The sequence below is a fragment of the Punica granatum genome, chromosome 3 (assembly GCF_007655135.1).
Source record: "Punica granatum isolate Tunisia-2019 chromosome 3, ASM765513v2, whole genome shotgun sequence".
Taxonomy (NCBI): Eukaryota; Viridiplantae; Streptophyta; class Magnoliopsida; order Myrtales; family Lythraceae; genus Punica; species Punica granatum.
In genome coordinates, this window is record NC_045129.1 from 8486002 (window position 1) to 8507523 (window position 21522).

General features: G+C 38.9%; 2 protein-coding genes across 13 annotated transcripts; both read right to left on the reverse strand.

Moving 5' to 3' along the window:
* Window positions 1–7949: 7949 nt before the first annotated feature.
* LOC116201615 (UDP-glycosyltransferase 91A1-like) lies at window positions 7950–10213 on the reverse strand. Its single transcript, XM_031532896.1, has 2 exons — window positions 9993–10213; window positions 7950–9634 (listed from the first exon to the last, which is right to left on the reverse strand). The coding sequence occupies exon 2, from the start codon at window positions 9626–9628 to the stop codon at window positions 8204–8206; it is 1425 nt and encodes a 474-aa protein (XP_031388756.1). The 5' UTR covers window positions 9629–9634; window positions 9993–10213; the 3' UTR covers window positions 7950–8203.
* Window positions 10214–14568: 4355 nt separating this feature from the next.
* Window positions 14569–21158, reverse strand: LOC116199960 (pentatricopeptide repeat-containing protein At5g65560). Of its 12 annotated transcripts, none has more exons than XM_031530564.1 (7): window positions 17980–21158; window positions 17617–17751; window positions 16973–17104; window positions 15826–16407; window positions 15618–15717; window positions 15297–15341; window positions 14569–15113 (listed from the first exon to the last, which is right to left on the reverse strand). In XM_031530564.1, exon 1 carries the CDS (start codon window positions 20996–20998, stop codon window positions 18221–18223), a length of 2778 nt encoding a protein of 925 aa, XP_031386424.1. In that variant the 5' UTR covers window positions 20999–21158; the 3' UTR covers window positions 14569–15113; window positions 15297–15341; window positions 15618–15717; window positions 15826–16407; window positions 16973–17104; window positions 17617–17751; window positions 17980–18220. The 12 variants fall into 12 exon arrangements, with proteins under 12 accessions (XP_031386424.1, XP_031386418.1, XP_031386414.1 ...); XM_031530558.1 differs by having other exon boundaries at window positions 15297–15510; XM_031530554.1 differs by having other exon boundaries at window positions 15297–16145; window positions 16302–16407.
* Between the last annotated feature and the right edge of the window lie 364 nt (window positions 21159–21522).

Genomic DNA, 21522 nt, shown 5'->3' on the forward strand with positions numbered 1-21522 from the left:
TCTGAATAAAAATTAATCTCAATTGATATATTAAAAATAGATAATAAAGTAAAAATCACAACGGCAGCGTTAGGACCGGGGGTGGGAGATGGATTTAATAATTAATTCATCTTTCAGTAAGCATGAAGGCCCATGCTTGTTGGAATTATTTATAAGAGAATAATACTTAAAATATGAATCTATAAACCAGAGGAAGAGGAAGCAAAATCCTAGACCAACACATCCGACCAGTATTAGTGAGACAAAGATACAAGATGAGATAGTACCACGTCACCAAGGTCAGACGGTGTGACCACCCAATCAATTAGCTAATGAGGCGTGTGCTTCTCCAATTTCACAGTCTAATTGAATTGTGTAACGCTACTTGGCAGTATTGATATGGCACGATTCAATCACTATTACAATTAAAGATTACGGGTTGAGTTGGATCTTTTTTTTCCTCCAAAAATATCCCTACTCTTTCTCCTGATTCATATAAGGTGATACTAACATACTTACAGCGGTACAAAATATTTTGGCGATGCTAACAAACTTATAATAACTCTTCACTTTCACATAATGCCTCATGCAAATCTTCTCATGCCCAGCCGGCAGCCGGCAGCCGGCAGCCCGCCGGCTTGTTTACCCACCTTCACTTTCACATAATGCCTCATGCAAATCTTCTCATGCCCGGCCGGCCGCCGGCAGCCCGCTGGCTTGTTTACCCGCCTTCACTTTCAATTCTTATTGTTTTGACCGATTGAATTTAGGCCTCTTGCCGTCATCTTCCGCAGGAAATTCGATTATCAGTTGAAGCTGCTATTGCTGCAATGCCTTTGAGGATTTATCCGCTGCCCCTGGTATGCCTTCATATCTCGTTATTCATTCAAATGGCCATCTTCTATTGGATTGGGGTACGTAATCATAACCCCCTAGCCCTTTTCCCTGCCATGGGGGTCGTCCCCCTCTAACTCGATGGGGGATTCAACGAGCCCCTAAGGGTCGAGGGCTCGACCCTTCTCCCTTCAACCACTGGCCTAACGAACCATGGGCCTCTCACCTTTAAGAAGGGGGCCCATTAACGATCACCTCGAAGGAGGGACCTTGCTGGCCCCTCCCCCAAGCTAAAGGGCCGAAGGGCCCACTCTTGGGACTAATAATGGGCCTCGCTCAACCTTATTCCAAGTAATCGGCCCACACACCAATTCACTGGGCTTCATTGGGCCTGAACCTCCAGATAGGAGCCCACAACTCAAATAAGGCCAATATGAACTCACGTCTAGTTTTTCGGTTACAAATGAGGTCATTGTCTAATACAATGAAATATAAATTCTAAATAACTAATAAATGAATACAAGCAGTCTCACTAGGTATTGAATATGCGATCTATAGATTACCAGACGAGAACAAACTCTACTGCGCTGCATTCTCTTTTTACTCACGTATAGTTTAACTTGCTAAGTCCATCTGATTTGCAGTTCAAGAGCAACAAGATAGCCACTGTGAGTTTTTTTATAAATATTTCCCCTTAGCTGGTTTAGTGAGCTAACTGTTTCATTCCTAGTGATAGGGTTCTCTTTCTCATATAGATATTAACTTGAGTGTCGGAGAGGATTACTCGAGAACAACTCTTGAGTCCCCTATTGTCCCTTCCTTTGTTTTTATGGATTAGGACCTTCACAATAGTGACATGAAACAGGAGAGCTTTGAAAGGAAATCAAAGAGTAGCTTTTTGTTGAGATACATTATCCCCACATGGAAAAATTGAGAACGAAATCACAAGTTTATATGAGACTTGAGTCCAGCAACCTATCAGCTTAAGTTTTTAGGTTGCAGATGGGTTCAAATCCGTTTAGGCCCAAGTTGAAATCTTACATGGTATCAGAGCGAGTTATGCTTCCGCGTGCTCATGTGGGCTCACACCATGCCATATTCAGTTTCGAGGCAGCCAAGATTGTGCCTCATGTTAATCGGGGCCAAGAGTGGCCTAGTCTAGTTCCGATGTAGACAAAGGTGCACCTCTAGTTAGGCTCGAGTGTGGAGCTCGAGGCTAGTTTGATATTTGTCCCCCTTGCACGAGCACGGAAGAGGATGCCTGGCTCGTGGTCAATTGTTAAGGGCGGGTGTTTAAGGGCATGCGACACGTGTTAGACCACATGTTGTCACGTGAGGACGGGTGTTAAGATACGTTATCCCATATGGAAAAATTGAAAAAAAAATCACAAGTTTATATAAGATTTGAGTCCAACAACCTATCAACTTAAACTTTTAAGTTGCAGATGAGTTCAAGTCCGTTTAGGCCAAGTTGAAATCTCACACTTTTGGAATCGAGGAAGAGGAGAAGATCAGCTATGTGTTGATTTCGAGAAAGATCTTAATAGGAGAAAGATTCCATCCCGATTCTTATCTAATGACTTACATAAAGATGGGCCCATCTTTTTAAAGAACTACCAAAGCTCCGGTCAAAGGATCAGTAAAACACTGATACGCCTTATATATATATATATATATTTGATGAAGTCAAAAGTTAAACTTTAAATGAAAAGTGATAACTCACATTAGTTCAATTAAATAAACTGTTGTGTTTTAAAATTTTTTATAAACTTCTCTTGTGTAAACCTTGAAAAAAATTACGTAATACCCCTGTAAAATTTTGTATGCCAATTAGTTTTTCGGATAGTAGGAACATACCAAAAGAATTTTGTATGTCATAGCAGCGCATGGCTTCCCATTTGAAGCCTCAAACCATGAAAGCCGGCCTGATAAGACATTAACTATGGAGCTGTATATAATTGCCTTTACAAATGTTTAACCTAAAAAAAGAAAATAAAATTAATAATATAGATCTCCATAAAATTTATTCAGGTTACTACTATAGTATATTTTTCTTGTTTACAAGATATATTTATCATAAAAAAGCTTAGGTGCTTTTTTCAGCAAAATTATAGGAGACAATGAGATATTGCTATCGCAATTTCGAGATATCGAATATTAAATATATATTTTTTCTCTCAATAAGTGTGCTTTCCGAAGGTCAAACTCGTATTCTCCTCCTTATGAAGATTGAAGTTACTTACTAGGGGTATGCACAGATACCAGATAGACCCGGAACCTTTTGCAACCTACCCATTAGGGTGGGGTCTGGGTAAATCCAAAAAATAATATTGTAGGATCTTGGTAACAATTTAAGGAACCAGTGAAAATAAATTTCGATTTTGGTTCTACTGTACACGATACCCAGAACCTATATGTGAACCTTATTTCTTTTATTATTATCATTATTATTTTAATATTTCATAGTAACTTGAATTACATATTTGATAAACATAATAAAGTCAAATCCTATGTCTAAACCAAGGGTAAGTAATCCTTCAGTATTTCTTTATTATTATTATTTTATAATTCAATTGAGATATTTCTTTCATCAACTTTGAATTTGATATTTTAATTAATTTACTTATTTTTATAAAGTTTGATTTAAATCGTCATAACAATAATAGTAAATTAATTTTTGTTGTTTTACATTCGTAAGCTTTGTTTAGGAATGATCTTCACTCCATTCCAACAATAATAGTAACTCATCAATTTCTAATTTACTCTGTAATACATATATATATATATATATTAAATTTTATATTATTTAACAATATGACTAAATTTTAATATTTTAAAATTTCTATCTTTAAATGTTTTAATAATGATTAGCAAAATGCGCGGACCTTAGTCTAGTTTACATATAAAGTTTTGCATACTAAAAACTCAATTTGACGTGGTTGAGGCAAGTCCAAATAATTGCGATTTGATACCTTTTTCTGGGTGGTTAGGAGGCAAAGATTTGGCACTTTCAACCAATAAAGATAGTACAAAAACCTCACTGTATGATGGATCATGTACAAGCCCACTTGTGAGAATTAATTTGATACGTACTCTTGATTTTAGATGAGAACACGTGTCCCTAATCAAACCTCCTTTCTCAATTGTTGGATCGATATGCTTGATGTTATTTTTGTCATATGTAAGATTTGCTTTTTCTAATTTTTTTGATGAAATGGTGTGTATTTTCAGTTTATGAATTGAGATTAATTCTGTTCAAATCAACTTAATTCTAAGTACCAGATATTTTCAATAAGTTTGGCCCAAGATTTACAAGTAGAGTTTGCGTATTAGGAGTTCAACTTGCTAATAAATTACATCCTCATAGTTAAGAGCTTTGGAGTTTCGACAGTACAAAAAAACTCACTGTATGAATGATCAAGTCATTAGTTTTTTTTTAATCTTTTAAATGTAAATATACTCATAATTTCTATTTAATCCTTTTTCGAACAGTCTTTTGGTCCTTCTACTGGCCTCGAAACTAATGCCGAAGGGTGAAGTCATCGCTCATCTGATGACTAAAATGGACGAAGAGACCACTTGAGAAGAGGAAGGAAAGTTATATATTTTCGGACAAAAAAAAAAGTACAAGGGAAGGCTCATAGATTTACTATGATAAAATAAAAATTTTAATACTTAATTAAATTACACAGATAATCTTATAGCGAATATCAAATTTAAAATTTCTTAATTATTAAGACGAAATCACGCGTTACTACACTATAATTTTTTTTTATACAAGGAACGGAGATTTAATGTCTCATTTCGTACGTTTAGGCCGTGCCCTGTTAATGGCAGTAGTTGCTCCCCTAACCTCATGCAATTCATAATGAATTGTCAGTAAGGACGATAACTTACAATAGCTCAGATCCGATTCATAACTTTCTTCTGGAATAGAGTGGGCAATGATTTATTCCAAGAAATTGCCAACTGTTCAAGAGTATTATAAAACTGGAGTTTTTCTCCTAAATAGACTTCTTTTTAGAACTTATTCTAAAACTAGAGTTTTATTGAAAATAATTTCCAATCTAGACTTGTGTGTGTTAAATTCTTTTCAATTCAATCCTTATTTCTTTTACTCTTTTGAAAATATACTTAAAAATACTCTTATATCTTATTTGTGAAATATGACCATTTTCCGGTTCGGTTCATTGATTAGCCTAATCTTTAAAAATATTAGAACTTAGATAACAATTAATCGGTTCAGCTACTTTGTACTAAATTCTTATGAGTCAAACTTAAATTGAAGTGGAGCTCGATACTTTTAAAGACACTTATATGTCTTATTTACCAAATACAATTTTTTTCCTTTTCAGTATACCGGTTAACCGAAATTTTTACAAACACTAAATTTAGATAAAATTTAATTGGGTTTGGCTAAGTTCATCGCAAAATTTACTTTGTTTGGTTTTACAATTTATTTTTAACTTTACTCTACTTATTTTTAATTCAACAACACAATTATTATTTTTCCCTTTTTCAATTTTTTTAATCATTCAATTCATTTTTTAATACTAAATTACCTCAACTATTCATTACTTTTTTCACAATTCAACAACACAATCATTACTTTCTCTCAACTATTCATTATTTGTTCACATTTTTTCTCCTAATTTAATAACACAATCATTACAACCCAATTAATTTATATATATTCAAAGTTAAAATAGAGTTGAGTTAAAACTCAACTCAAATGCCAAACAAAGAATAAGAATCAAACATATATAACTCAACTCAAATGCCAAACAAAGAATAAGAATCAAACATATATTGAATGGCTTTTTGAGTTTTCATATTTTCTTTTTCTTTTTTTAATTATTTTTGGAATTCTATTTTAGTTATTTTAGGAATTCTTAAAATGTTAAGGCCTAAGTCTTTCTTTCCTTTATAAGTCAAACATATCAAGAATTCTTAAAATTTGCGTCCAATGTAGCTAAACCTGATTAAATTTTTTCTACATTTTAATGCTTGTAAAAAGAATTCGATTAATTGATTTACCTAATTGTAAAATTGTAATGTTCGGTAAACAAGACATATGAATGTCTTTAAATGTACGAAAATCGACCTCAATTTACATTTGATATTTAAGAATTGAGTACAATGTAGCTGAACCAATTAATTTTTATCTAGGTTTCAATGTATTTAAAAAATAAGGTTAACCGGCTAACCGAACAAGAAAACAGTTACATTTATAAGTAAGTAGGATATAAGAGTATCTTTTAGGGTATTTTTAGAATTGTTAAAAAAATAATAATTGAATTGAAAAGAATTTTATACATGCAAGTCTAAATTGGAAATTATTTTCAAAAGAGATCTAGTTTGGGAATAAGTTCTAGAAAGAAGTCTATTTAGGGGAAAAACTCATAAAATTGTGCCAACACCCTGTTTATATTTAATCACGGACATATATTGATATATGTGATAGGCATTATTCCGGTGATCAATTGCAGAACAACAGTAATCAAATCTTCCATCTCTCAATGAAATCATGTGGATATCACACAAATTAAAAGTACATCTCTCAATCGAATCATGTGATATTGATTAATTAAGTCCAAATATAAGTTATATAACTATGGTGATCTCGACATCTTTGCCTATCCAAAATCTACAGTTTGTATCAGTTTTAATTCAAATTGAAAACAAAGTAAAGGCGAGAAGAATAAAAATGTCTAGCTGTACTGATGGGAGCATATACCTAACTTCCATAAATGCGACCACGTTAAAACGAGAGCTTGATATGAATCGATATTTAGTGTAATACAGTAGCGCACGTCCTCGCCTGATAATCAAGATATTTCGGATTCGATACTCAATGGGATTACTCGTGCCCTTATATTAACTATTAGGATTTTTATTTTATTGTACTAGGCTTACGGGCCTCCCTTGTAACCAGAAGAAAAAAATGAACTGATATTTGAGAGAAAATGGTGCAATATAGTGACATATGTCATTGTATGGAATCAAGAGATCATATATTTTTCTGTCAATAAATAAGCGACTTATAGTATAGTGGTACTCAGTCTTGACGTGAAACTAAAGATTTTAAGTTCAGATCTCAAGATCTTCAGTATCCCTTTATTACAAGAGAGATCTATGAGTTGAAAACTTATCGTTTGAGAAGAGCCCGTGAAAGAGCCCCTTAGTCCATATGAAACGGTCCCTTGGAACGGTATGCTCAATGAGAACCCGACAGTGGAAAGACTCCTTGAAGCCCAATGAAGGACTCATGACCATCATAGAATAATTAGCATTTTTTATTTTGTTTACCGGCCTAATAATAATCGTTATTCGTGTATTGAAGAGCTCGAGTCGATTATTATTATCCACGATAATTAAAAGGAAAAAAAGAAAAAGCAAAATGTACTATTACAACTATTCGTGTGTTATCAATATATTAAAAGGATTAGAAAACTATTCTAGTCCTTTTTCATTTTTTTGGTAGTTTAACGAGGCCAGAACTGAATACAAAGAAAAGAAAAACTACGAGCTACGTAGACGTGGTAATTCTAGTCCGTTTTCTGATGTATTTGGAAATGGACACTACTATTAATACATTTGCTTTCCTAAGATAAAATTGTCCATTCTACAAGTACTGTGTGCGATCCTCCCAAGACTTCGATAATAACCAACATCAGACACGGCCTTTCGTGGTCCATTTAACTCTTGATATACTCTTTAGAAAGCAAACACATCCGCTCTCCTACAGCCATGGAAACCATCTAAGAGATCTCTCTTGTTTTCTACTTGGGTCGTACTTATGGGCTCAATCCACATTAAGTACGTACAATGACTATCTAACCGATTAAATTTTTCATTGGCCTTTTAATTGCCGCAATTTGAACCATTGCTTCTTTCGTCTCCTTTTCCGTCTTGTAGAGGGATGAACCGGTGTTCCTCGATGCCTGCATTTGCTTGATTGCTTAAATGCCTCAGGGAGATATAGTTATTACTATATCTATCTCCTCCCCTATGTATTGGAAAACACTATGATCGGCAACTTTTGGAATGCTCTATTATTATTATTATTATTATTGTTATTGTTATTGTTATTTTTTTTGCTCTGTTTTGGGTGAAAGAGAGACCCCGTTAATGTGTACATACACTTTGCCAACAATTCACTGGTTTGATAGGACAAATAGATAAACTCATAAACAAGAAGAAGAAGATAGAAATCGACCGTACAATGCAAGACAGCTCGACCAGCTTATTATACTAGCATAATCCTAGGAAATCCAAGCTTAAGCAAGACAGGCGTGATCTCGCTCGTACATTGAAGAGGACGGTAAGATTGAACATACAAATGCTACAGGTTAAGATCCCAAGTGTGAGAATAAGATTATCGAGTTTGCTATGTAGAATGAATCTTGGCGACAGGTCGGTTTGCTTTCAAATGATTCAGTAAATTATCTATGTAACGGTTTTGAATATCCATGTTTCCATAAGCACTTCTCATCTCCTTCACCTTCTCTCGGTAAACCTTTCCTTCCTCCTCTACCATCACCAGCCTCAACGATTGCGCTACGGAGTCGCTCGTGAATGACCCGTCCGACTCGTTCCTTAGGATCGGGTGCCCCATCTGCTTCTCCTCCAAAAGGCGAGCATTCAACGCCTGATCCGATAAGAGCGGGAACATTATAAGAGGTTTCCCGAGGCTCATCGCCTCCACAACTGAGGTACCCCCACAATGGCTCAGGAACCCGCCCACCGAGTCGTGCGCCAGTACCTTGAGCTGAGGTGCCCAGCTCGTCCACACGAGTCCCCGGCCTTTGACCCTCTCCATGAATCCATCTGGAAGTTCGACCCGATCTACATCGGATGACCCAAGTTGGGTCTTAAGGACCCAGAAGAACGGTAACCTGGATTTCTCCAGCCCGAGAGCGATCTGAGTCAGTTCGACTTGGGTCGGTTTCGACTCGGTTCCGAATGCAATGTAAACGACGGAGCCCCTCTCTTTTGAGTCGAGCCACTCGTTTATCCATTGCCACTCATCAGTCTCCTTGCTGTGACCATAATCTCCCTGTCCCGGGGGCAACTGACCCACCGGCAAGACAGGTTTCGGAATGAGGTCCCCGAGGAGCTTGAGCCACTCAGGCTGGACCTCGTAGCTACTCCTGACCATTATGAGGTCCGCGCTCTCCTGCCCTGCTCCAAACCGATAAATGTCGGTCACACCCGAAGCATTCCCATCAAAGGAGTCGAAGATCCTCTTTATCTCGAAAAGTCGAAACGCGAGGCTCGTCTGGAATGGGATCCACTTGGGAGCGACCGTGTAGTCCTCGGGTGCCTTCCGGTAGTCCCCTCCCATGAGGGACCATGTGGGCCCCATGAAGGCCAAGCTCGACGCGAAGAAGATACTGAACTGGGCACTCTTGATGCTCAGTTCGCGGGCGATGGGTCCGATCCAGTAAGCGGCGAAGTCGTAGATTATCCAGTCTGCGTCGGACGACTTGAGGAACTTGGCCACGGGATCGAGGAGCTTGTCGTGTGCTATCTTTAAGTACTGGATCTTGTCATAGGGCAAGTCACTGGTAGCCTCAGCAGTTTCGGGCAGGTTCTCCACGGCAGGAAGCGGAATTTTCACGTATTCAACCAGGGCTACGAGGTCCAGGGGGATTCCCGGAAGCCGATCGATGTTTCGTGGGGTCGAAAGGAAAGAGACACGGTGACCCTTTCTCCCGAAATGCTTGGTGAGCTCCAAGTATGGGATCATGTGGCCAAAAGCCAGCCATGGAAACATCACTATGTGGAGCTTATCATCAGCTGTATCGGCCATGGCAATCTAGATGGGGGTAGAGAAAGAGATAAAGCAAGAGCGATAATGGCAATCACATGTGCATGACACTGCGTACTCTGCACTTAGAAGGCCCCATATATCGGAAAAAGTCGGACATTTAACGCGCGTACCACCACGCAATATCATAAGCCAATCAGGGTCATCATTTTGAGTTTTTAATATTATCACAAAAAAAAAAATTCATTGTCAACAAAAATAAAATTATTTATGTATATAAAACTACATATATATGCTAGTTTCACGGGACCTACGGAAGCGTAAAAGGAATAGGAATTCAAAATTTTCCTACCCGTGAAACTAAATCCCAAGACCCACTAGTAGAATGGGAATAGATAAAATATACCTGGAATCTTTTAAACTGTCGACCGAGCGTCCCAAGCGTGACGCCTCTACCGGTATCCACACCGACTTCGTCGACGAGTCTTCGAGATCAGCGGTGCTAGCGGCCAATGCTCGAAAGAAACACCGGTGTAACTCCGATAATAATATGACTAATGGATGTCTTCAAATCGAATAATTCGATCTGAACTCTCGTACGCACATACACTTATATACACAAACATACACGCACACACATATATCATGTATATATATATATATCCATCCCATTTCTGATGGCTACATATATGCATTCGACAATGCATTGATTTTGCATGACTTTCATGCAAAAAGAGGCCACATGGAATGCACTTGGCATCCATGCAAAATGACAAGTGTCTCTATGTGCCACGTGGCTCCCAATTCGGGTCCCATGTGTTTCTGTATCATGTATCGAATTGAGTCCATTAAATCTAATAATTCGAGTCTAATTAATCGGCAAATTTAATCTCATTAAATATCCGATTAACTAATCACACCGTAACTTGTCTAATCTCTATTAGACAGTTTTAGTGTTTCAAAACCATCCCGTCGATTTGGTCATAGTGTGTGACCCTGTAGGTTCCTGATTACGTTAACAGTAATATCGAAATCTCTATTTCAATATTACAAACAGTGAGTGGCATCTAGCAATGCATCACTACTACTCAAGTAATCGGAAAGTCAATTTCTTGACGAACTTGTGACCTATGTTACCGTGAAGTATAATCCCTTTGTCCTCTATATCTCTATTGAGCCTAAGGCATGATCGCTGTCATCCTTGTATGGCTCAATCTCTTTTTCTTGGTTTATCGGGCAAATCTATCAGAACAAATGAGCTCGATATCCCTATATCGACTCATTTGGGTATGCATATACTTATAGACTCTGCCCACCAAGCGGCCATGATATATCACTCCCATTACGTAAGAGGAACAAATCATATCTTGGTCATTCACATTCCTCTCCAGGTTCTGTGGTATACCCAATAACTGTCTTTATAACCAACATGTTACAGTGGCATTTAACAGTATCAAAGTATACGACATTACATGTAGGAAATTATGATGACGTCAAGTCAAAGGACCATTGTACCATAGTCACTGTGACTCGATGTCTCCACATCCATGACCTGTGAGACTTGGTCATCAATCTACACCCACACTAGTCTAATTGCATTATCGTTATCCTAATTAACGATAATACTTTGACTAGGGACATTTAGAAATAATGTTCAGTCATTATAGGATTTCACAATCAAGTTACACTCGATGCATGTTGAGCCTACTATTCCAAGGACGTTATTGTGTAAAATTAATATTCAGCGCAACCCACACAATAACAGAAATGCATCGTATTATAATGAAATATATGTCATATTACAGAATTGATGACAGATTGCCTCTAGGGCATACACCAATTCCCAACAATATACCCATTACACACAAAACATTCTTCACATATAGAATTCCCCAATTCATCTCTTTTTCTTCTTTAGCATACATTAACAAAAGAAAAAAAATATATGTATATATATATATATATACACAGCTGAAGTCCTGAAAATTTGTGATTTATCGATTGTGTCCTATGTGTTTTATTTTGGACAAATAAAAAAGTATACAACTGAACCCTATAGTTCGTTACCCATTTTCAGCCCAAATTGTAATTGAGTAGTGCGGTACCAGGCGATGATGTTGGAACATGAAGATAGTCAAATACAAATGTGGCATTTTCCACCTGGTATTTTCTTTTGATGTGGCTTGCTTAGAATAATAGAAAATTAAAATAATAAAATAAATAATTAAAAAAAAAGAAAGGATGGAGAACCCGGCTAAGGAGGGCTAGCGGCCTCAACCGCGACCACCATCTACTTTGACGAGGCCGTCGGAGGCCTTAGTGGTCGATGGCAACCTTGATGAGGGGTGGTGGTTACCCGTGCGGCGCAAGCCACTAGAGGTGGCCGACGGCCACAACCAACTCATGTGAGGTCGCCGGCACCCTCAATGGTGACCGCGACCTTAAATGGATCATGATGGCCATTAACAGAGCCCTTATGTTCCCTCTTCACTAATTTTTCTTTTTTAAATTATTTTTTTCTAGAATTTTAAAAACTCAATAAGCTTGATGGCACTCGGGGATAGGGGGCCTCGTTGGCGACCCCCACCCCTCGAGGTGAAGCTGTCGACAAACTCTCAAGGCATCGATGATCTCATCCCAAGGGGTTGGGGGTTGTCAGGGAGCCCCTACCCCTGAAATCGCGCTCGAGGTCAAGATCAAACTCGAGCTCGATTTCAAGGGTGGTGAGCTCGATTTCGAGGGTGGTGGGCTTGCCTGCACCCCCACCCTCTTGGATGAGGTCGTCGATGCCTTAAGGGTTTGTTGGCGACCTCATCTTAAGGGGTGGGGGCTACTAGCAAGCCCCCCACCTTGGGAACTGGGAAGCACCCGGCCCAATAAAGGGTTAGGTTTCCTTTTTGTTGTAAAAGTGTTTTGTATTTTATTTTATTTTATATATCCACGTAAACATTTTCATGATAGGTCAAAAATATTTAATGGTGTTAACCATAATGTTATCACCAGTTACCATTCAATTATTTTATATAATGGAGTTACAGGACTGATTAAGTAAAAACGAAACATGCAAAACTCGATCAACAAAAATCGCGAAACTTTTAGACTTTAGCAATAACGTTCTCTCGCGAGGGGAAATTTTTTTTTCAAGAATCTAAAGATGCAAAACTATTATAAATTTTTCAAGTTCTTGTCCGCCACGAATCTAGTTGGCAATCGGCCAATAATTTTTCAAATCTTATCGCCTCAGGAAGGACTATTTGGCAGGGCTCCATAATGCTTGTATGTAGGGATGTGCATAGATATCGGATATCGGTTGGAAACTACTCGTTAGGGTAAGGTCCAGGTAACTCCAATTGAAAATGGAGTAGAGTCTGGGTAGTAATTTAAGGAACCGGTAAAAATATGTTCCGGTTCCAGTTCTAACATATAGGTATTCACGGAACCAGTACCTAGGACGTATATATTTTTTAAAAAATATATATATTTTATAGTTACATAATCCTCTATGTTCGATATAGTAGTTACAGATTCCTAAGTGGAGCTTATTTGCTAGATAATTATATAATCTTTTAATTGCTTATTAGCCTTATCTACTATATAATCCTAAGGAGAGCTACATAATCATTTATTTTTGTGGATCGATGGATGTGATCCGATTAATCTATATCGACAATTATCTATTTTGCGTGATTGTGAATGAAATCTTTTCGATTTTAATTATTTATTTCATTTATTGTGTTTGAAGAGCAAAAAAAAATAAAAGAAAAATTTACAAGTTCCAGCAAGGTGCCGAAACCTGTAGTATAATTTAGGTTCCAAGTAGATTCCAATTCCAGATCTCACATGGTAGGATCCGATTCTAAAATCTTGAAACATGTTCCTTACTGGATAGGATCCGAGTACCGTGAAAAACATGATACCCGAACCCGCACACCTCTACTTATAGGGATGTTCTTACCGAATTTGTGCTCATAAGTGTGCTCACAAGTGTCCAGAAAAGTGTGCTCATAATTTTCTTTTTACTACAAAGGAGGCTAATAGATCTTGTATAAGAAAATAAAAAACTAAATAAGAAGGTATTGATAATCCTCATTAGAAAAGAATTAGATGAATTATTAGGAGGATATTATGACCACTATTATCATAATCGGATCACCTGATTAGATTGAGAACCGACACTATGTCCAATCCAGTCTGTTCAAGGACCCAAATTGATTATTGAACTGTTGAATCTATTGAACCGGCTAGTTTTAAGCTAAATTCCCAACAATCGATCGGTTCTATAAGTTTTGTGGGTTCTCTCTTTTTGTTGAAGGGTTTGAACCCTTCACTTTGACTTTCCCCGCATTTCTGTGACTAAACACCCTATCAATCAAGCTACCATGCTCCTATTGCTCTTATTTTCCTAACTTTTAGCTACCAATCAGTCCTAATTAGTGTTTTGGAAAGAAATATGTTAAATGACAATATTATATTTCAAGGATTTCTTTAAAATTATTATATTTTTGTCATACTTATCCTTCTTTTATGAAGAATATAAATATTTATTTTATTATAATTACACATGTCATAAAATATTTATTTTATTATAATTACACATGTTATCCGATCTCTCGAACCCCAATCAAACTTATAAATCCAGACAACCTTACCCCTTCCGGCTCATAATTTGATAACACCGACACTAATTTTGACACTAATTTTAACATGGTGATGATGCCAATGCCAATCATGTCAAATCGCATCAAACATAAAGTCATGGAACTGAGCTTCCATTGGTCAAGGGACGGCATCATCATTACGAAATAATTAGTCGAACTCCTTTTCGAAGCCAGGATGAGTGGCCAGTGGATTATCTGCTTTAATGATTAAATAATCTACATAGTTCCAAGGATGAGAATTTGGGTCATCTGGAGTTGCATAACAAGCATAATAAGTTGTTCTTTTCTTTGCTACCCACAACTCAGAATGTTAGACTGGAAGGATAAAAGAATAAATTGGCTTTATATAATAAAAAGAGAAAAGGGTTATAGCACATCGGCACATTTACTCGCCCGATAATCTAATAGTTTCAAATTCGTCCATAGTAGAACTACTCGCGTCCCTTTATTAAATTTTTTATTTTCTTATATTAGATCTCATTTGATGTGATTTTCATCGTTTTGAGTTTACTAATGACCTGCACCTACATTGTCTCGTTTAAAAAGAGATATTAAGCTCTTGCTTCATCTGGTACCATAGATATAGATTATTCCTTTTTTGTCCTGCCAGTGCCATCCCAGCTATAGGAATTGACCAGGAACCTGAACGACGAAGCAAGAGCTGTACAGGTACTACAACAGATAGTGAGACCCACGGTGGGACTGAGTTGGAGCAGTCCATGCTCGCAAACACATTCACGACATCGTTTTGGCTCCTTAGCTGTCCCTTTCCACAGGCATCAGACAAATTTAAGATGATCCCTGCGAGGGGTCAACAACATTCCTCGATTCGGTTCACTTTCTCCAACTGACCATGCCTTCTTACTGACCTAGAAAATAGAGAGAACAAAGCTTACAGAAAGCTAATTAAAGTCTTGCAGCGACAACGGCTAGTGCTTCACAAAGTGGATAGTGATGCTACAGATTACCTCTCCGGCCAAGAGCGAATCGTTAAAGTCAGCAGAAAGAAAATTCTAGGGGAAGATTGAGACATAAGTGGCAACAATACTTACGATTTGAAGAAGTCAGCATCTGCTGCTGAAGTTATGTGACTCAAGCTGATCAAGACAATAAACCCAAGTCAGCCTATGGAGATTTGTTGTTTGTTCCAGATAGATAGGAACACCTGAGTGATCTCATAAATCACGAATAAAGAACTCCAACATCCTCGCAAGATTACAGGAAAGATCAAATATGACGCCGCATTTCGATGATTAACTCTAATACCTACATGAATTATTCCACCAATCATCAGAAGATTGAATCAAGAACATCAGAAATATGTCATCGCATTTCTAAACTGCAGTACTCGACTTGAATCTAGGTTGTAGCACCTGTTATTTTTCTTGCATTTTGCGAATAGAAACAGAAAATTCAGTCATTATCCAGCTCAGAGTATCAAACAGTCGATTGAGAAGCTCCTCGCAACAATCTCTGTGCAGAGATATAGGCCCGGAATGAATGCAATTTCTTATCATTAGAAGTCCCTCCTTGAGGAAAGATTCACTGAAAGGGGATGAACAAAGTGTAGGGCTCTCTCACCTGAAAGACCGTTGAGGAAGATGAGGATTCACCACATTTTGAGAAACTAAAGCCAGAGCTCCTGCATAACCTCAAGAGGATGATTTTTACAGGTGTCCAGCACTGTTATCGAATGCTGACAGTGAGGCTGCGGGCAACCTCTGCGTGGCTGCTGCATTGCTCTCAAAATCATCCAGAAATTCCTTGTACTGAACAAGAGGATGATTTTTACAGGTGTCCAGCACTGTTATCGAATGCTGACAGTGAGGCTGCGGGCAACCTCTGCGTGGCTGCTGCATTGCTCTCAAAATCATCCAGAAATTCCTTGTACTGAACAAGAGCTGAGATCAATTGGAGAAGATCCCTTCAATCAGCACTCCGTATCCTCAGATCATTGAATCGAGTTACTTAAAAAGTGATCTGACCTGATTAAACAAATTAAAGAAAGCTGCCCGCAAATGAAGACAAGTAGGACAGAAAGTTCAAGTGAGACATACAAATGAAGCAAGCCCTTGCTTGATGAATATAGTTGGAGGGACAAATGGGGGACCACTACTGCGTAACACGTGAAAGCAGCCATACTGGAACAGCAACCGAGAATCACTGCAATGAAATTAATAGAATGCTATATTATCAGAGAATTCCCTGAAAATAAAAACACTCCTAATCAAACAAATACGGAACATAATCTAAGTGAATGGCAGCATATCAATCTCTGGAGTTGTCCCCCATGAATCAAATAAATAAAGGAAATATATCAAAGAGAAGCTTTTCTGCAATCCTCAGTGAACATAGATTATGAAAGGTCAGGCAGAAAATCAACTAGAAAAAATGCATCATCAGCCTCATTCTGTTTTAGTGGGATAATAAAATCAAAAGTAGCCCTTTCACCAGTGCAATTTATGAACTTCTTCAACAGTTACAGACAATACATCACTAAATTTTCAAAGAAAATCAATCGCCATGCACATAAGTTTGAGGGAGGGGCGGGGGGGGGGGGGGGGGGGGGGGGGGGGGGGGGAGAGTGTGGGGGGCGGCATAATAAATATGCTACTTACCATTTACCATTATTAGTAACATATATCAAGTGGGAAAAGCCATTCAAGAGGTAAGATTCAAATGTACACTCTAGTTCAAGTTATGCTTGCAAATAGAAGTTCTTTCTTACCAGAGATTCAATATGGAACTCTGGAACATAATGGAAGAGCAAATACACTTTGCTAACAGCTAGAAGCACTTGTAATGTCCACATACAGATAGAGCACATGCCTATTTGCTTGACAACAGCGACATGCAGTACCTGCAAAGAAGCACTTTCATAATCAGTTGAACATAAAGCCCTGAGAACTAATGTGGCAGTGCATATAGAGGAAAAGTGTATGATGGAAACAACGCATAGAATATACTAAAATTAAATGCTAGAAAGGCTGCAAATTATAATAGCGGAATGAACAAGAGGAGCAAGCTCATGATAAAGTTATTTAAGTTAATGCCTGGAGCCTAAATAAGCAGGTTGAAGAGCCACAAAAGAATTGTACAAAAATCGCAAAAGGATCACTGGAAATTGCTATAATCATGCTTCAAACTGCCTCAGAAAAAAAATCACTAATTAGAAGTAAATTATAAAAACCAGCAGAAGAGGATCCAAAATATTCCAAGCCCCTGATCCTTGAAGTAAAATCACTTAGGAGCCAAACTGATGATATAGTTCAAATAGTAATAGTGAAAGGAATGGGACTCTCTAAAAAAGCAAACTATGGATCATAAACACAGGCTAAGCAAGTGCAGTGTTTCCTATTGGTCCCAAAATACCTTGTACACCAAAAATTTTCAGTATAGATCATTGCCATCTCCAGGAATCCATTGCTTGGTCTTCCAGGAATGTACTCCACTCATAATAGATCTGCACCAGATGTCCAATTTTTTATGATATCGGCAAATTCCAGCCTGCAAAGAGAGTTTATCAATAATTATATATGGAACTGAGCAAAAGAAAGAAAAGACAGGTTTCGTGTTCTTTTCACAGTTTTACTTTGCTCCCCCTTCGCCTTAAGAAATACAAGGAGTTTAGCATGCTAATGAATAGATAACTACGAGCCAGTGAAACCTAAACATATTCTAAAAAGAATTGAGGAGTTCTGTATCATGCACAAGAACAACGAGAAGCTATTTTACCTGCTAATGATGACTGTACTCATAGGCTCGGTCATCATGCTAAAATACTGGGAGGACAAAAGAAGTATTGCATTTCCTTCACAGATATAAAGCTACCAACAGAATATGTTGGTCCTCATCATGTGGACAGGAAAGTCTCATATCCATTTACACAACAGTCCCTCATACAGTAGAGCCAAATGTCTCATTGGCCGTCGTCCCAGGAACTCAGACAAGATACAGTTGAGTATTAAACTCAAAATCAAGTACTGTCCAGTCCCTCAATCAACATTGAATATGTTTTAGGATGAGGTTGGAATCCTTTTTTCTCCATAATACCTAGCAGCTCAGAGCATCTGTCAACAAAACCTCTCTTAAGTAGCCCGTCAACTAGAAGCTTCCATGCCACCTCATCGTGATTATACCCATGCTCCAGCAGAGAGCAGAAAGCTTCTTTAGCCTTGTCATTTTCTTCCTCATCATAAAGACCACAAAGAAGAAGCTTGTATGACTCTAGCTGAGGTAGAAGGCCCTGTTCGATCATACCATCCATGAGTTTCATGGCTTCACCCAACAATCTCTGAGCGCAGCAACAATTAATAAGGGAGATGTAGGTCTTCTCATTGGGAGTTATTCCTCTCTCTTCCATATGACCAAACACTTGAAACGCAATTTCCAGGCGCCCCTTATTACAAAATCCAATAATGAGCTTTGTGTAAGTATTCAAATCAGGATAACACCCATGTTCGGACATCTTGTCAAAAAGTTCCAAGACAGATGGGAATTCTACAGTGTTCCAAACATCATCCAGATCAATGGTTGTCTTAATGTTTGATACTGATCCTAATCCAACAGCAATCCCATTTTCCTTCACTTGTTTCTCGATCAAAATATGCTTCAGTAGAAATGAATAAGTATGGTGAGAAGGCACACAACCAGCAGCGAACATTCGCTTTAAGACATCAAAAGCACAAGGAAGCAATCCTAAGCGCCCATACGCATCAATTAATAAGGTGTAAGTAAGCGAGTCTGGCACGATCCCTTCTTTCTTCATCTTATCCATCACATGTTCTGCCTCTTTTACTCTCCCTTGGATGCAATAAGCATGCAAGAATGTGGTGTAGGTGAATACATCAGGTTGCAGTCCTGAAGAAACCATTTGCTCGAAAACCTTTTGGGCATGGTCAAAATCCCCTTCAGCAAGCATTTGCTTAATCATAATTGTATAGGTGTGGACTGTGGGTTTCAAATCCTTCGTCACCTTTTCAACCATATTAAGTGCCTCTTCCATCTTTCCCTCTTTGCAGAGACCATCTATCAAGGCATTATAAGTACAAGAATTCGGAAGACATCCCTCTTCAAGCATCCTATTCACTAAATTCTTGGCATCTTCGAGTTTCCCAGCTTTGCAGCACCCATCAATTAGAGCTGTATACATCACTTCATTTGCCTTAACACCTTTCTTGGGTAGAGATTCAAATAAATCATGGGCTTCTTGAACTCTGCTTTTCTTGCAGAGGGTGTCTATTAAAAAGCCATATGTCCACTGATCAGGAGCAAGGCCACTTTCCTCCATCATATCGAGCAGCCTATAAGCAGTATCTAGCTCACCTAATTTACACTGACCATGGATTAATGAATTATATGTCATTAGGTCTGGGGACAGCTTGCGCTCAATCATCCGATCAAGCAGGGCCATAGCCTTGTGCAGGTTTTTAATCCGAGAATACCCACATATCAATTCATTGTATGTCCGAGCATTCGGGCTGCAACTATTTGACTCCAGCAAAGCCAAAACTTCCAAAGCATCATCCATCCTTCCTTCCTTGCAATACCCATCCATTAAAGCATTGTATGTGACCACATTAGGGACCAATCCCTTCTCCAACAACCCATCTAACATTCTCCGTGCTTCATCAACCTTGTTATCTTTACACATGCTATCCATAAGCACGGTATAAGTATGAAGATTAGGCTGGCAGCCCCTCTTGGGCATCTCCTCAAAAAGATCCATTGCCTCTGACCTCCTATTCGATCCGCACAAACCCCATATCAAAACTGTGTAAGTGCGAACCGTGGGAAAACAATTATCTTCACCCATCTGAGAAAACAATTTAAGAGCCTCATCAACCCGCTTAGCCTCGCAAAGGCCATGAAGAAGATTGGTGTACGAAACCTCATTTCTTCGACAACCCTTTTGGGGCATTTGCACAAACACCCCGTAGGCACCATCTACATCTCGGTTCCGGCAACATCCCAAAATCAGAGAAGTATATGTAAACGTGTCGGGACTCAACCCAGCCTGGAAAATCTTCCTCACATAAACCTCAGCCTCCGCCACCTTCCCCAGCTTACAGTAGGCATTAATCATCGTATTAAACGTATAAATGTTCGGCGAAACCTTCTCGTCTAGCATCTCTATGTACACTTTCTTCATTTCATCGATCATAAGGAACCTTGACAATGACATCAACAATGTATTATAGCATCTAACAGTGAGCTTGAACTTTAACCCACTATCACGATTCATGCTCAGCACAAAATCCAGCAAGAACCGAGCGTCATCGACCGAATCACAGCATTTGATCATGGAAAGCCTAACCTTCTCGGCAACGCCAAGAAAGTTATTGGGAATGAGAATGGCGAGAAGAGATGAATGAGACTGGACGTTGTGCTTGAACCCGGGCCGCTGGGCGATCCAATTGAAGAACCCAAGGGCGGTCTGAGGGTCAACGTTGAAGGCGAAGAGGGAAGAGACATGGGAAGGGGTGATGGAGGGGATCAGGGTTCTCAACGCTGGGTTCTTCTGCCAGTTCGGGGAGGAGAGAATGGAGAGGAGCTCGGGAATGGGAGATGGAGAAGCTGGAGAATGGGCGACTGAGGTGAGCGATTCGCTGAGGAGGAGGCGGTGGTTCTGGTGCTGACGGTCGAGCGGGGCGGCGGCAATGGCGGAGGCGGCGGCCGTACGGGAGGAGGCGCAGCAACGGGCGGCGGACGAGATGGCGCCATTCCGGAATGGGAGATGGGTAAGGGTTTGCATGCATATGGAGGGGCGGCCGTCGGATCCAGCGGTGGTGGGCGGTGGAGTGGAGATGGAGGCGGAAGGGTTCGTAGCGGTGGTGGCGGAGATTGCTGCAGACCGTTGACAGAGTTGAGGGAGAACGAGGGAGTGAGAGTTAGAGAGATAACATTTGGGCTTTTTCTTGGGCCTTCCCAACGGATCTTGCGAGGCTTCAAAGTACAAATTTGGGCCAGCAACCTTCCCTGGAAAAAGGGCATCAAAGCGACAACACGTGTATATTCGCAGCCTTGTGATGATATGCGATAGGCGAAGCCAGGGAAAGAGTGATTAAAGTCATTCATGCACGTAAATTACCTTCTTTTATTTTTTCTTTTTTATGTGCATTTGGTATCCAAAAGTTCAATAGCCTCCGACTAATTCAGTTTGAGTCGGGTCGACCTGTTAAGGGATAAAACTCTTCCAGTATTAATTTTTTCTGTTTAGAAGATTCGAATCCAAATCTTGTTTAAGGGAAACAAACCAAAACCTTTAATTCGGAAGAT

Bases quoted from the DNA above. Each gene is read 5' to 3' on its own strand.
- LOC116201615 (XM_031532896.1), bottom strand. From the start codon at position 9,628: ATGGCCGATACAGCTGATGATAAGCTCCACATAGTGATGTTTCCATGG.
- LOC116199960 (XM_031530554.1), bottom strand. From the start codon at position 20,998: ATGCAAACCCTTACCCATCTCCCATTCCGGAATGGCGCCATCTCGTCC.